Source organism: Coregonus clupeaformis, chromosome 24 (genome assembly GCF_020615455.1).
Source record: "Coregonus clupeaformis isolate EN_2021a chromosome 24, ASM2061545v1, whole genome shotgun sequence".
NCBI classification, from domain to species: domain Eukaryota; kingdom Metazoa; phylum Chordata; class Actinopteri; order Salmoniformes; family Salmonidae; genus Coregonus; species Coregonus clupeaformis.
Genome location: NC_059215.1, coordinates 7,796,612 through 7,810,891, shown reverse-complemented (window position 1 = coordinate 7,810,891; position 14,280 = coordinate 7,796,612). Strand labels below are relative to the sequence as shown.

Below are 14,280 nucleotides of genomic sequence, written 5' to 3'. Positions count from 1 at the left end.
ATACATCCACACATATCCACATACTGTGCCTTCTATGTCTTCTGTTTGCTGTGTTTTTATCTCCATCATGTTGATTGAGTACTTTTGTGTTCCAATTAGTTATTTTGAAGATGTATTATTTTGCTAGTTATCCTTTCTTCTAATTATGTTTTATCCATTTATAAAATACTATAAATAGAAAATGGAATACTAATTCTTTTGCATCATTCCCTATCTTGTAAGGTACAGGGTAGTTGTACTATATTTATTTAACAAATGTTTTATTTTATTGCTTTTCTATCTATATTTTTTATTATTCCAATCCCTACCATGGCTAGTTTTGTGTGTTCCATTATTCAACTCATCTATGAGAACTTCGTAATTTTTAGAATAGCCATGGTAGTCTTTGTGTCTCAGAACATTTGGTTGTCAATATACAGTTTATCGACTACGAGAGCTACACGCTTCCTTTTTAATCTATTCTCCTTGAAGATTGGGTACAGAACTTTGCGCCGTTCTGCAATCTCCCTCGGGAACTGAACATTAATGCCTATTTTTGTGCCAGCAAATCTTTTACCCAGGCTTTTAACCATTACTTTATCCTTAAAGAAAGCAAATTTGGCAACGATTGGATGCTCATATCTCTGTCCACTTTGTCCGAAACGGTGTACACGTTCGAGTTGGATTTTATCGACAGCATCGTGTGGGATTTGAAGCGCTGTAAAAAATAATTCCTTCACTACCTTTTTGGGAACCTCTCCTTCTCTTTCTTGGATACCCGTAAGTACTAGATTTTCTCTCATAGATCTAGTCTGTATGTCTAGTAAGGCTTCTCTCAGAAAGATGTTATCCTTTTTAAGTTCATTAACATCCGTTTCTATCTTAGGGACTGTCCCTTTCAGCTTTTTTGTTTCTTTCTCCATTATCGCTGCTTTTTCGTCACTCATTTCAAGGCTCGCTTTCAACTCCTTTATATCCTTACTGACTAATTCAAGTATATCCAGTTTGTCATTTATCGACTTTAACAGACCGCTTTCCACATATTTGAGTATTGCTTGTTTTCGTAATATTTGTCGATACATTTCTCTAGCCTTATGATTTGTTTCGTGTTATTATTCAGATTGAATGTTATTACCCACGAGTATATGAAGTGCTAATATTTAGTCTAACTTACTGATATTGAATATTACGTTTTTATCTTGAGGCGATTTGCACCGCTGTGTTCAATACGCCATCTTGGTTGTTTTTTCTGTCTCAACCATACTAAGAATTGACTAAAGGAGAGATCCTTGATGAAAACCTGCTCCAGAGCACTCAGGACCTCAGACTGGGGTGAAGGTTCACCTTCCAACAGGACAACAACCCTAAGCACACAGCCAAGACAACGCTAGAGTGGCTTCGGGACAAGTCTCTGAATGTCCTTGAGTGGCCCAGCCAGAGCCCGGACTTGAACCCGATCGATCATCTCTGGAGAGACCTGAAAATAGCTGTGCAGCGACGCTACCCATCCCACCTGACAGAGCTTGAGAGCATCTACAGAGAAGAAGGGGAGAAACTCCCCAAATACAAGTGTGCCAAGTTTGTAGCGTCATACCCAAGAAGACTCAAGGCTGTAATCGCTGCCAAAGGTGCTTCAACAAAGTACTGAGTAAAGGGTCTTAATACTTATGTAAATGTGATATATAAATTGTCCAAAAAACCTGTTTTTGCTTTGTCATTATGGGGTATTGTTTGTAGATTGATGAGGAAAAAAATATATTTTAGAATAAGGCTGTAACATAACAAAATGTGGAAAAAGTAAAGGGGTCTGAATACTTTCCAAATGCACTGTGTGTATGCACTGTATAAATACAGTGAGGGAAAAAAGTATTTGATCCAATGATGATTTTGTACGTTTGCCCACTGACAAAGACATAATCAGTCTATAATTTTAATGGTAGGTTTGTTTGAACATTGAGAGACAGAATAACAACAAAAAAATCCAGAAAAAAGCATGTAAAAAATGTTATAAATTGATTTGCATTTTAATGAGGGAAATAAGTATTTGACCCATCTGCAAAACATGACTTAGTACTTGGTGGCAAAACCCTTGTTGGCAATCACAGAGGTCAGACGTTTCTTGTAGTTGGCCACCAGGTTTGCACACATCTCAGGAGGGATTTTGTCCCACTCCTCTTTGCAGATCTTCTCCAAGTCATTAAGGTTTCGAGGCTTATGTTTGGCAACTCAAACCTTCAGCTCTCTCCACAGATTTTCTATGGGATTAAGGTCTGGAGACTGGCTAGGCCACTCCAGGACCTTAATGTGCTTCTTCTTGAGCCACTCCTTTGTTGCCTTGGCCGTGTGTTTTGGGTCATTGTCATGCTGGAATACCCATCCACGACCCATTTTCAATGCCCTGGCTGAGGGAAGGAGGTTCTCACCCAAGATTTGACGGTACATGGCCCCATCCATCGTCCCTTTGATGCGGTGAAGTTGTCCTGTCCCCTTAGCAGAAAAACACCCCCAAAGCATAATGTTTCCACCTCCATGTTTGATGGTGGGGATGGTGTTTTTGGGGTCATAGGCAGCATTCCTCCTCCTCCAAACACGGCGAGTTGAGTTGATGCCAAAGAGCTCGATTTTGGTCTCATCTGACCACTTTCACCCAGTTCTCCTCTGAATCATTCAGATGTTCATTGGCAAACTTCAGACGGGCCTGTATATGTGCTTTCTTGAGCAGGGGGACCTTGCGGGCGTGCAGGATTTCAGTCCTTCACGGCATAGTGTTTTACCAATTGTTTTCTTGGTGACTATGGTCCCAGCTGCCTTGAGATCATTGACAAGATCCTCCCGTGTAGTTCTGGGCTGATTCCTCACCTTTCTCATGATCATTGCAACTCCACGAGGTGAGATCTTGCATGGAGCCCCAGGCCGAGGGAGATTGACAGTTCTTTTGTGTTTCTTCCATTTGCGAATAATCGCTCCAACTGTTGTCACCTTCTCACCAAGCTGCTTGGCGATGGTCTTGTAGCCCATTCCAGCCTTGAGTAGGTCTACAATCTTGTCCCTGACATCCTTGGAGAGCTCTTTTGTCTTGGCCATGGTGGAGAGTTTGGAATCTGATTGATTGATTGCTTCTGTGGACAGGTGTCTTTTATACAGGTAACAAACTGAGATTAGGAGCACTCCCTTTAAGAGTGTGCTCCTAATCTCAGCTCGTTACCTGTATAAAAGACACATGGGAGCCAGAAATCTTTCTGATTGAGAGGGGTTCAAATTCTTATTTCCCTCAATAAATTGCAAATCAATTTATAACATTTTTGACATGCGTTTTTCTGGATTATTTTATTGTTATTCTGTCTCTCACTGTTCAAATAAACCTACCATTAAAATGATAGACTGATCATTTCTTTGTCAGTGGACAAACGTACAAAATCAGCAGGGGATCAAATACTTTTTTCCCTCACTGTATATATATATATATATATATATATATATATATATATATATATATATATATATATATATATATATATATGTATATATATATACACAAAAGTATGCGGACACCCATTCAAATTAGTGGATTTGGCTATTTCAGCCACACCAGTTGCTGACTGGTGTATACAATTCAGCACACAGCCATGCAATTTCCATAGACAAACATTGGCAGTAGAATGGCGTTACTGAAGAGCTCAGTGACTTTCAACCAGGCACCGTCATGGATGTCACCTTTACAACAAGTCAGTTCGTAAGATTTCTGCCCTGCTAGAGCTGTCACGGTCAACTGTAAGTGCTGTTATTGTGAAGTGGAAACATCTAGGAGCAACAACGGCTCACCCGCGAAGTGGTAGGCCACACAACCTCACAGAATGGGACTGCCCAGTGCTGAAGCGTGTAGCGCATAAAAATCGTCTGTCCTCGGTTGCATCACTCACTACCGAGTTCCAAACTGCCTCTGGAAGCAACGTCATCATAAGAACTGTTCATCGAGAGCTTCATAAATGGGTTTCAATGGCCGAGCAGCCGCACACAAGCCTGGAAACGCGTTCTCTGGAGTGATGAATCACGCTTCACCATCTGGCAGTCCGACGGAATAATCTAAGTTTGGCGGATGCCAGGAGAACGCTACTTGCCTGAATGCATAGTGCCAACTTTAAAGTTTGGTGGAGGAGGAATAATGGTCTTGGGCTGTTTTTCATGGTTCGGGCTAGGCCCCTTAGTTCCAGTGAAGGGAAATCTTAACACTACAGCATACAATGACAGTTTGGGGAAGGCCCTTTCTTGTTTCAGCATTACAATGCCCCCGTGCACAATGCGAGGTCCATACAGAAATGGTTTGTCGAGATCGGTGGGGAAGACCTTGACTAGCCTGCACAGAGCCCTGACCTCAACCCCATCTAACACCTTTGGGATGAATTGGAACGCCAACTGCGAGCCAGGCCTAATTGCCCAACATCATTAATGCTCTTGTGGCTGAATGGAAGCAAGTCCCCGCAATGATGTTCCAACACCTAGTGGAAAGCCTTCCCAGAAGAGTGGAGGATGTTATAGCAGCAAAGGGGGGACCAACTCCATATTAATGCCCATGATTGTTCGACAAGCAGGTGTCCACATACTTTTGGTCATGTAGTGTCTATATACTGAGTGTACAAAACACTTCAACCAGTGTAGATGAAAGGGCAGAGACAGGTTAAAGAAGGATTTTTAAGCTTTAAGACGATTGTGTATGTGTGCCATTCAGAGGGCAAAACAAAATATTTAAGTGCCTTTGAACGGGGTATGGTAGTAGGTGCCAGGAGCACCGGTTTGAGGGGGTGGGGGGTGGGGGTGGGGGGGGGGTGATCCTAATGTTTTGTACACTCAGTGTATATGTGTATATATATGGAGATCTAATCCCTGATCCCATAGAGAGGCATGTTGAGTTGTGTGTTTGGTTATCGCTGTCATGCTTTTTGTGTTCTATTCACAAGACATTGAAAGATTCCTTGATTTCCAAATATTTAACAAATCATTGTAAAACAAACAATATCTCCATGTCAAGACCATTTTAAGAACTCCAAGCCTACAGCTGATGGTTTAATTTCAGATTGAACAAAAAATGCCTGCAAGGTTTTTATTATTTTACGGCCAAACCACAGATCCCAATGCACTAAGTGGTACAGGAGAAACTGAGGAGTGCACTGATGCATCTGGCAAGCATTCAGTACGCACAAGGCAAGGCCCACTGCTGAAGGACACAGTGATTGGTAAGAGACTACACGTGACATCGTGCACTGACTGCATGAAGGAGATGGCGTTCACATGAGTATCACTCAAGTTTGGGAAATGACTGGAGAAATATGATACTGATGTAACAGGGTCATCTGTTACACTGACAAGAGATGATACTGAGAAGATACAGTGGGGAAAAAAAGTAATTAGTCAGCCACCAATTGTGCATGTTCTCCCACTTAAAAAGATGAGAGAGGCCTGTAATTTTCATCATAGGTACACGTCAACTATGACAGACAAAATGAGAATTTCTTTCTCCAGAAAAACACATTGTAGGATTTTTTATGAATTTATTTGCAAATTATGCTGGAAAATAAGTATTTGGTCAATAACAAAAGTTTCTCAATACTTTGTTATATACCCTTTGTTGGCAATGACACAGGTCAAACGTTTTCTGTAAGTCTTCACAAGGTTTTCACACACTGTTGCTGGTATTTTGGCCCATTCCTCCATGCAGATCTCCTCTAGAGCAGTGGGCAACACAGACTTTCAACTCCCTCCAAAGATTTTCTATGGGGTTGAGATCTGGAGACTGGCTAGGCCACTCCAGGACCTTGAAATGCTTCTTACGAAGCCACTCCTTCGTTGCCCGGGCGGTGTGTTTGGGATCATTGTCATGCTGAAAGACCCAGCCACGTTTCATCTTCAATGCCCTTGCTGATGGAAGGAGGTTTTCACTCAAAATCTCACAATACATGGCCCCATTCATTCTTTCCTTTACATGGATCAGTCGTCCTGGTCCCTTTGCAGAAAAACAGCCCCAAAGCATGATGTTTCCACCCCCATGCTTCACAGTAGGTATGGTGTTCTTTGGATGCAACTCAGCATTCTTTGTCCTCCAAACATGACGAGTTGAGTTTTTACCAAAAAATTATATTTTGGTTTCATCTGTCCATATGACATTCTCCCAATCCTCTTCTGGATCATCCAAATGCACTCTAGCAAACTTCAGACGGGCCTGGACATGTACTGGCTTAAGCAGGGGGACACGTCTGGCATTGCAGGATTTGAGTCACTGGCGGCGTAGTGTGTTACTGATGGTAGGCTTTGTTACTTTGGTCCCAGCTCTCTGCAGGTCATTCACTAGGTCCCCCCGTGTGGTTCTTGTGATCATATTTTGACCCCACGGGGTGAGATCTTGCGTGGAGCCCCAGATCGAGGGAGATTATCAGTGGTCTTGTATGTCTTCCATTTCCTAATAATTGCTCCCACAGTTGATTTCTTTAAACCAAGCTGCTTACCTATTGCAGATTCAGTCTTCCCAGCCTGGTGCAGGTCTACAATTTTGTTTCTGGTGTCCTTTGACAGCTCTTTGGTCTTGGCCATAGTGGAGTTTGGAGTGTGACTGTTTGAGGTTGTGGACAGGTGTCTTTTATACTGATAACAAGTTCAAACAGGTGCCATTAATACAGGTAACGAGTGGAGGACAGAGGAGCCTCTTAAAGAAGAAGTTACAGGTCTGTAAGAGCCAGAAATCTTGCTTGTTTGTAGGTGACCAAATACTTATTTTCCACCATAATTTGCAAATATATTCATAAAAAATCCTACAATGTGATTTTCTGGATTTTTTTTCTCAATTTGTCTGTCATAGTTGACGTGTACCTATGATGAAAATTACAGGCCTCTCTCATCTTTTTAAGTGGGAGAACTTGCACAATTGGTGGCTGACTAAATACTTTTTTTCCCCACTGTACATGTACCTTAAAGGGGAATGTTGAATCTCATCTCATACAGTACTGTATGTATGCGCACATCTCAAAGTAACCAATAGAATGTTAATTTTTGAGAATGGATTTACGTAGTCCTATAATAACATCAATAGTATATTCTGTGCAATGTGTTCTTCTGGGCAGATTTTCTATGAAACTCTTCTATGTTCCATAGAACTCTTCTAACTATACTGTAGATGTAGCTATAGAAATGAAGTTCTAATTCCTAGTATCTTGAAAAAATAAGATCTGATGCCATAGAAATGCTTGTTGTGTTGTGTGTTTGTGTGCATTATTGTAATGCTTTATGTGTTCAATTCACAAGACACTGAAAGCTTCTTGATTTTCAAATGTTCCACAAATCATTGTAAATCAAACTGTGGATAGGATCTCCACAACAAGAAAATTACCCTATGCCAAGACTACCAGAATTTCCGGGCCTACTGGTTGAGGATCTGTTCGTCATGAGAAGATGTCAGTAGACACCAACACTTCATATGCTCTGAACTGAAATACTACATTTTACAGATCAGAAGACAAAGTTGTCAATGTTCTATTATTCTGTTACTTTATTCCAAGTAGAAGTAAAAAATTCAAAACACCAGATGAAGAGGACAACCATGGATGAACTACAGTTTCTTGAAGAATCTTTACACCGTTACCAGTTCAACCAGACATTATTAACAAATTGAAAATACTAGTGGATTGGACATTTGCGAGAAGATGCACATGATAAACACAGATACAATGATAACTTTACAAAGTGCCTAAATGATGAGGAGGGTAATAATAATAATAAAATACACAAAGGAGCCAAATGTGGCAGGAGGGCAAAATACATGAAGTGAAAAATACATTAAGTGAAAATGATATATATAAAAAAAGGAAGAAGAAGAAGAAGAAGATAAATCAGAAATGCATTGATCAAGAGTAATAATTTGAAAAGTACATAAAGCAACCATGTGGCGGGGAGCAGTACATGAAGTGGATGATGAAACAGTCCCCAAAAAAGAGGAAGAGAAAATAATCTGAACAAGAAAAAAAATGGAACTCTTGTGATAACATTGACTGGACATACATCGACTACCCATTATCCTACTCAAGACAGCCAAAATAATAATTTATTCAGAGCACTATAAAATGGCATTAGATGTTAACATCTGGTAAGTATGTCTGATCCAAATGTAATAAAACCAGTCTTAAGTTCCTAATTGTTTGCTGTTGTGTATGCCAGATCCAGGGGTTCAGTTCGTAAGCGGGTTGTCGAACGTCCATGCCCTCATAGGCCAGCCTGCTGAACTGATGTGTAAGCTGAGCAGTGATAATTGTGAAGGGGCCTGGTACAGAGATAGCAAGAAGGTTAGACTGAATTATCTTTGTCATGCTCACCCCCAACATTTTTTTTATTTGATAATATCTTAAGATAAACGATAATATATTATTGGTGCCTATATCTTTACTGACAGTTGACTGCAGACGATGGACACATAATGTCCAGAGATGGTGCAAGCCACAAGCTGGTCATCAACCGTTGTCAGGAGGAAGACTCTGGAAAATACCGCTTTGAGGCAGACGGGCGTAAAACTGAGGCAATGCTGAATGTGGAAGGTTAGAAAATGAAAGGCATTAATTTTGGTTACATGTACATTACGATGTCTACACTGTCTCAACATAATTTTAATTACCATTTCACAATACTCAAATTATAAAATCATTATGCATTTGAAAAAAATCATATCCAATTTTAGTATTCAGATTACAAAATCTGACATCATTGCAGTTGAGTCAACTGTCAGTTACATTGCATGATCTGTGTCCTATTCCAGACCCTCCTAGGTTTGACACTGATGACCTGTCAGCATTCTCTCAGCCGGTCATAGTCAAAGTGGGGAATAGCACCACGTTCAAACTGCCCTTTGTGGGCCGCGAGCCCATGAAGATCCAGTGGTACAGAAAAGGAGAGCAGCTCCTGGACGACAACACCACCAAGATAGAGAAGTCCTTCAACCAAAGCCGCCTGCTCCTCAGCAAGTGCCAGCGCAAAGACACTGGAGAGATCAAGATCAAGCTCAAGAACGAACATGGTACCATGGAGGCTATCACAAGACTCATCGTCCTCGGTGAGTTGAGAAATGGAACCAATGTTAGAATTAGTTCAATTCAAGAATTCAAGGTAAGAACTGTCTCAGCTCAATCATTGTTCACAGATATTCAGGTGTATCTGTGCTGTGGACAGTCAGTTCTCTCTCTTACATTCCAATGCAGACACATGACTGCAGACTGTTTAGGCCAGGGTAATGTGACCTCTCTCTCTCTATCTGATCTGGTAGACAAACCCACCCCGCCCCAAGGCCCTGTGGAGGTCCTCGAGAGCACAGCCTCTTGTATTAATATCAAATGGAGAGCTCCAAAGGACGACGGTGGCTGCCCAGTAATAAACTACAACCTGGAGCGCCAGCAAGTGGGCCGCAACACTTGGAAGAAGCTGGGGGACATCCCTGGCGTGCCCAAATACAAGGATAACGACGTGGAACATGGCAGGAAGTACTGCTATCGTATCAGGGTGGTCACCGAGGAGGGCGTCAGTGAGATGATGGAGACTGATGACCTCACAGCTGGCACCTTGGGTGAGCTAGTTGTATGGCATAGATAGCAGGTTTATAGCTGATCTCAACAATGTGATGTAAGTTGTTATATGCTGTCATTAGAATCTACTTCAAAAGTTGTGCTTACGATAACCTTATTTAGATATTATGACAGAACATTTTGAAAAGTGTTACCCAAAGAACATGAAATGTTATGTAACTTTCCCTGAAATATCTCAGCCTTTCCTAGTAGCCCCGCCCCACCAAAAGTGGCTAGTGCTTTTAACAACTGCATCAACCTGACATGGTCTACCCCGACCGACACTGGCGGATCTCGCATACTGGGCTACAACTTGGAAAAACGCAAGAAGGGGAGTAATCTTTGGAGTCCCGTCAACCCTACAGATGAGCCTATCCAAGGTCTCTGCTTTTTGTGAATTAGGGCTGTTAGTATACCACAGCTTCTTTGGTTTAATTTATTCAATTGTATTGGACTTTCTGTTACTGATTCTGTTTATCCTCACTACTAGAAAAGAAATGTGAAGTGACAGATGTTGTAGCAGGGAACGAATATGAGTTCAGAGTTTATGCTATCAACGTCTCTGGATTCAGCGAGCCCAGTGCACCTTCAGAGTTTATTTTCGCAAAGGACCCAAAAAGTAAGTCACACATCCTTTCAAAGTGCGAGCAACATGTACAACTATCAAAACCATTAACTGGATAAACAATGTTTCATAATTGTGCTTAGCTCTACTTCCTGCAATCAAGACTGCCTCTGTTTGTTTGTTTGTTTGTTTTAGATCCCCCAGGGAAAGTGGAAGATCTGAAGGTGACAGACACCTCCTACACCGCCCTCTCCCTGTCCTGGAACAAACCCACAGAGGAAGTGGGGGTCCAGGATGAGGCCAAAGGGTATTTTATAGAGGTCAGGCAGGCTGAGTGCATAGACTGGACCCGCTGTAATGCCACCCCCATCATCCTGACCGCCTTCACTGTGAAAGGCCTGAAGGCCATGGCCATGTACTGGGTCAGGGTGATCGCTATCAATGATGGAGGAGAGGGAGTGCCCCAGGATCTGGACAACTACATCCTGGCCATGCCTCCACCTGGTGGGTGACGGTGATGCTTTCATTAGGAATAGTGTTGGATTGTTTGTCTGTTTTAGCCCACAATGGGGATAATCTCCCAAGAGTCCTTATAAGCATATATAAGTAAGCATTACATAAGATGAGTTTCAAATGTCCTCATTTATTTTTGTCACTGTTTTTCAGTGAGACCATGCTTCACCGATAATAAGATGAAGAGTTTCATGGTGGTGAGAGCAGGGAATTCTGTCAGGATCCTCTTGAACTTTGAGGTAAGAGGGTAAGAGGTGAAACTGTTAACTCATCTTTCTCTAAACGCTATTATCCTTAGATGGCATTGGTAGGTCTTTCCGGTAGTTTCCTGGAATTGGCTTATGCTTTAAGAGCATGATCCATGTGCAATGCATACTATCGTGATGTTTTGAATCCTGATTATCATCTTGTTATTAACAGGCATCCCCATGGCCAGAAGTCACGTGGCTGAAGGACGATGTTCCAGTGCTGAAGCGGGTCAATATCTCCAACTCTGAATCGTCATCTCAACTTCTGATCACTTCTTCTGAGCGCTCTGATTCAGGGATCTACACCATAGTGGTAAAAAATCTGGTGGGCCAGGAGAGCTTCAGTGTGGAGGTCAGGGTTACAGGTACAGTAACATACAGTAAAGCTCTCCTAGTGTGTTTCAGACTGAGAAGGGATTAGAACTTGCACAAAATGAAAAAGACAGCCAGGGCCAGCAAAATATCAGCAGACACAATGAACATCGGCCATAATTGAATCAACAACAATTACCACCAAATGATAGAATGTCCTCCCAAAGTGTAACATCCTACTGACTATCATATCTGACTCTGGCTCTAGATGATCCCAAGCCTCCAGGACCAGTAGAACTTGAGGAGAACGTCCCAGGCACTGTGACAGTGATCTGGGAGCCATCCCCTGATGAGAAGCGTGACGACCACCTCCACTACTCTGTGTCTAAACGGGACTCCACCAAAGGCTCATGGAGCACAGTGGCCGACAGGCTCTTCAACAACAAGTTCACGGCTTGTAACATTATGCACGGCAGGGAGTACCACTTCAGGGTCTACGCCAAGAACGACATGGGCATGTCTGCCCCGTCTGAGTCTCCCACTTGGGGAAGCGAGAGGAGGAAAGGTATTAGTAGCCAGGCACAGAGAGATTCTTTGCCAAGTCATATAAATCAGCTTTTATGGATAGACTGGCACTAATACAGTCATTAAGCTCAACATTTGACAAGTACTAATGTGTTATTATAACTGTTTATTACAAATGTATAAGCATTTTATCTTTCTGCCATGTTTCTTCTCTAGACAAATTTGTGTTGAACATGCCAGCCTACAAAACCTGTGATTTGCGGACCGCTCCAGCCTTCCTTGTGCCACTGAGACAGCACACAGCACCCAAAGGCTACGAGTGCTATATGAGCTGTGCCATAAAGGGAAATCCCAAGCCTCGCATCACTTGGTACCGCAACAACATCAGTCTCAACACTAACACCAACTACTTGATCACCAACATCTGTGGCGTCTGCTCCTTGCTGATACTCCGTGTGACCCCCAAAGACTGGGGCGAGTACAACATCCAAATAGAAAGTGCCCTGGGGAGGGCCGAGTGCTCCACCAAACTCACAGTCAGAGGTGAGAACTCCACTGACCTACTCTGATAAATATGTTTAGTACCTCGGTGTGAGTTGGAATATAATTAAATGTAATAAAAATAGGGTAATATTGTTTCTCTCTTTCTCTCTCTTGCTCACAGAATGAAGAAACATTTTACAGTGCTTCAGTATGTAGAGGCATTATTATGTATCAAGGTGGAAAATGTCAAGTTTGTTATATGATTGAATTAAGTTATTTTCCAAAATGCATGGCTGTACTGCTTGTAAGACATGCACTGTGTTTGTTGAGGATAGGAAGTAAAAATCAGAGTTATCGTTTTTGATCATTATGTTTGATGTGGATATTTCACGACCTAAAAGGACCTGAATTGAGATGGCATTGACCCAACCTGAGTTTCCTAGATTTAAATTAATTCTGATCCTAAATCACTTGAGATTACCAAAACCCTCTCCAATTTTTTTGTAATGTTAAACATACAAATTTAATGCTGAATAATGTTGACATTCCTCATAAAAAAAATATTAGAAAGTGACCGAAAGTGTACACACACACATACAGAAAGTGTTGTGTAAAGCCTGTGGAAGTGATGGTAATAGACATGAATGCAGTGGACAGATTACTGTAGGTCCCATGAAATACAAAATATGACAACAGAAAATAATTGAGCTGTGCTGTCAATTTTTTTGAGAACTCAACTATGTCACTTGTAAGGTGCAATGCAAATAAAGAGTTTGGCAAAGTTGTTGTGATTGTGAAATGTTTTTTAAGGCTTTTTGAAAGACCTATTCATATTTTAGGCTACATACTGATAATTGGCCTACTCAGTCACTAAGAAGCTACATGACATGGTGGTGCCGAACTAAAATTATATACAGTGCATTCAGAAAGTATTCAGACCCCTTGACTTTTTCCACATTTTGTTACATTACAGCCTTATTCTACAATGGATTAAATTGTTTTGTTTTACTCATCAATCGACACACAATACCCCGTGTAGCTCAGTTGGTAGAGCATGGCGCTTGCAATGCCAGGGTTGTGGGTTTGCTTCCCACGGGGGGCCAGTATGAAAATGTATGCACTCACTAACTGTAAGTCGCTCTGGATAAGAGCATCTGCTAAATGACTAAAATGTAAAATGTAAATAATGACAAAGCAAAAACAGGTATTAAACATAAAAACGGCAATATCACATTTACATAAGTATTCAGACCCCTTACTCAGTACTTTGCTGAAGCACCTTTGGCTGTGATTACAGCCTCAAGTCTTCTTGGGTATGACGCTACAAGCTTGGCACACCTGTATTTGGGGAGTTTATCTCATTCTTCTCTGTAGATCCTCTCAAGCTCTGTCAGGTTGGATGGGGAGCGTCGCTGCACAGCTATTTTCAGGTCTCTCCAGAGATGTTTGATCGGGTTCAAGTCCGGGCTCTGGCTGGGCCACTCAAGGACATTCAGAGACCTGTCCCAAAGCCACTCCTGCGTTGTCTTGGCTGTGTGCTTAGGGTCGTTTTCCTGTTGGAAGGTGAACCTTCGCCCCAGTCTGAGGTCCTGAGCGCTCTGGAGCAGGTTTTCATCAAGGATCTCTCTGTACTTTGCTCCGTTCATCTTTCCCTCGATCCTGACTAGTCTCCCAGTCCCTGCCGCTGAAAAACATCCCCAGAGCATGATGCTGCCACCACCATGCTTCACCATAGGGATGGTGCCAGGTTTCCTCCAGACATGTGACGCTTTTCATTCAGGCCAAAGAGTTCAATCTTGGTTTCATCAGACCAGAGAATCTTGTTTCTCATGGTCGGAGAGTCCTTTAGGTGCCTTTTGGCAAACTCCAAGTGGGCTGGCATGCCTTTTACTGAGGACTGGCTTCCGTCTGGCCACTCTACCATAAAGGCCTGATTGGTGGAGTGCTGCAGAGATGGTTGTCCTTCTGGAAGGTTCTTCCATTTCCACAGAGGAACTCTGGAGCTCTGTCAGAGTGACCATCAGGTTCTTGGTCTCCTCCCTGACCAAGGCCCTTCTCCCCCGAT

At 42.2% G+C, this 14,280-nt stretch overlaps 1 protein-coding gene across 1 annotated transcript in view; it reads left to right on the top strand.

Moving 5' to 3' along the window:
* The window catches only part of LOC121538480 (immunoglobulin-like and fibronectin type III domain-containing protein 1), a 45,692-nt gene extending 32,524 nt beyond the window's left edge, over positions 1–13,168 (top strand). The window contains exons 12-21 of the mRNA XM_045207019.1: positions 8,179–8,303; positions 8,411–8,552; positions 8,771–9,064; positions 9,770–9,949; positions 10,060–10,188; positions 10,330–10,638; positions 10,801–10,886; positions 11,068–11,260; positions 11,476–11,772; positions 11,949–13,168. Of these exons, the coding sequence (XP_045062954.1) occupies positions 8,179–8,303; positions 8,411–8,552; positions 8,771–9,064; positions 9,770–9,949; positions 10,060–10,188; positions 10,330–10,638; positions 10,801–10,886; positions 11,068–11,260; positions 11,476–11,772; positions 11,949–12,301 (2,108 nt within the window). The 3' untranslated portion in view covers positions 12,302–13,168. The remainder of the gene's footprint in view (positions 1–8,178; positions 8,304–8,410; positions 8,553–8,770; positions 9,065–9,769; positions 9,950–10,059; positions 10,189–10,329; positions 10,639–10,800; positions 10,887–11,067; positions 11,261–11,475; positions 11,773–11,948) is intronic.
* Positions 13,169–14,280: the final 1,112 nt, after the last annotated feature.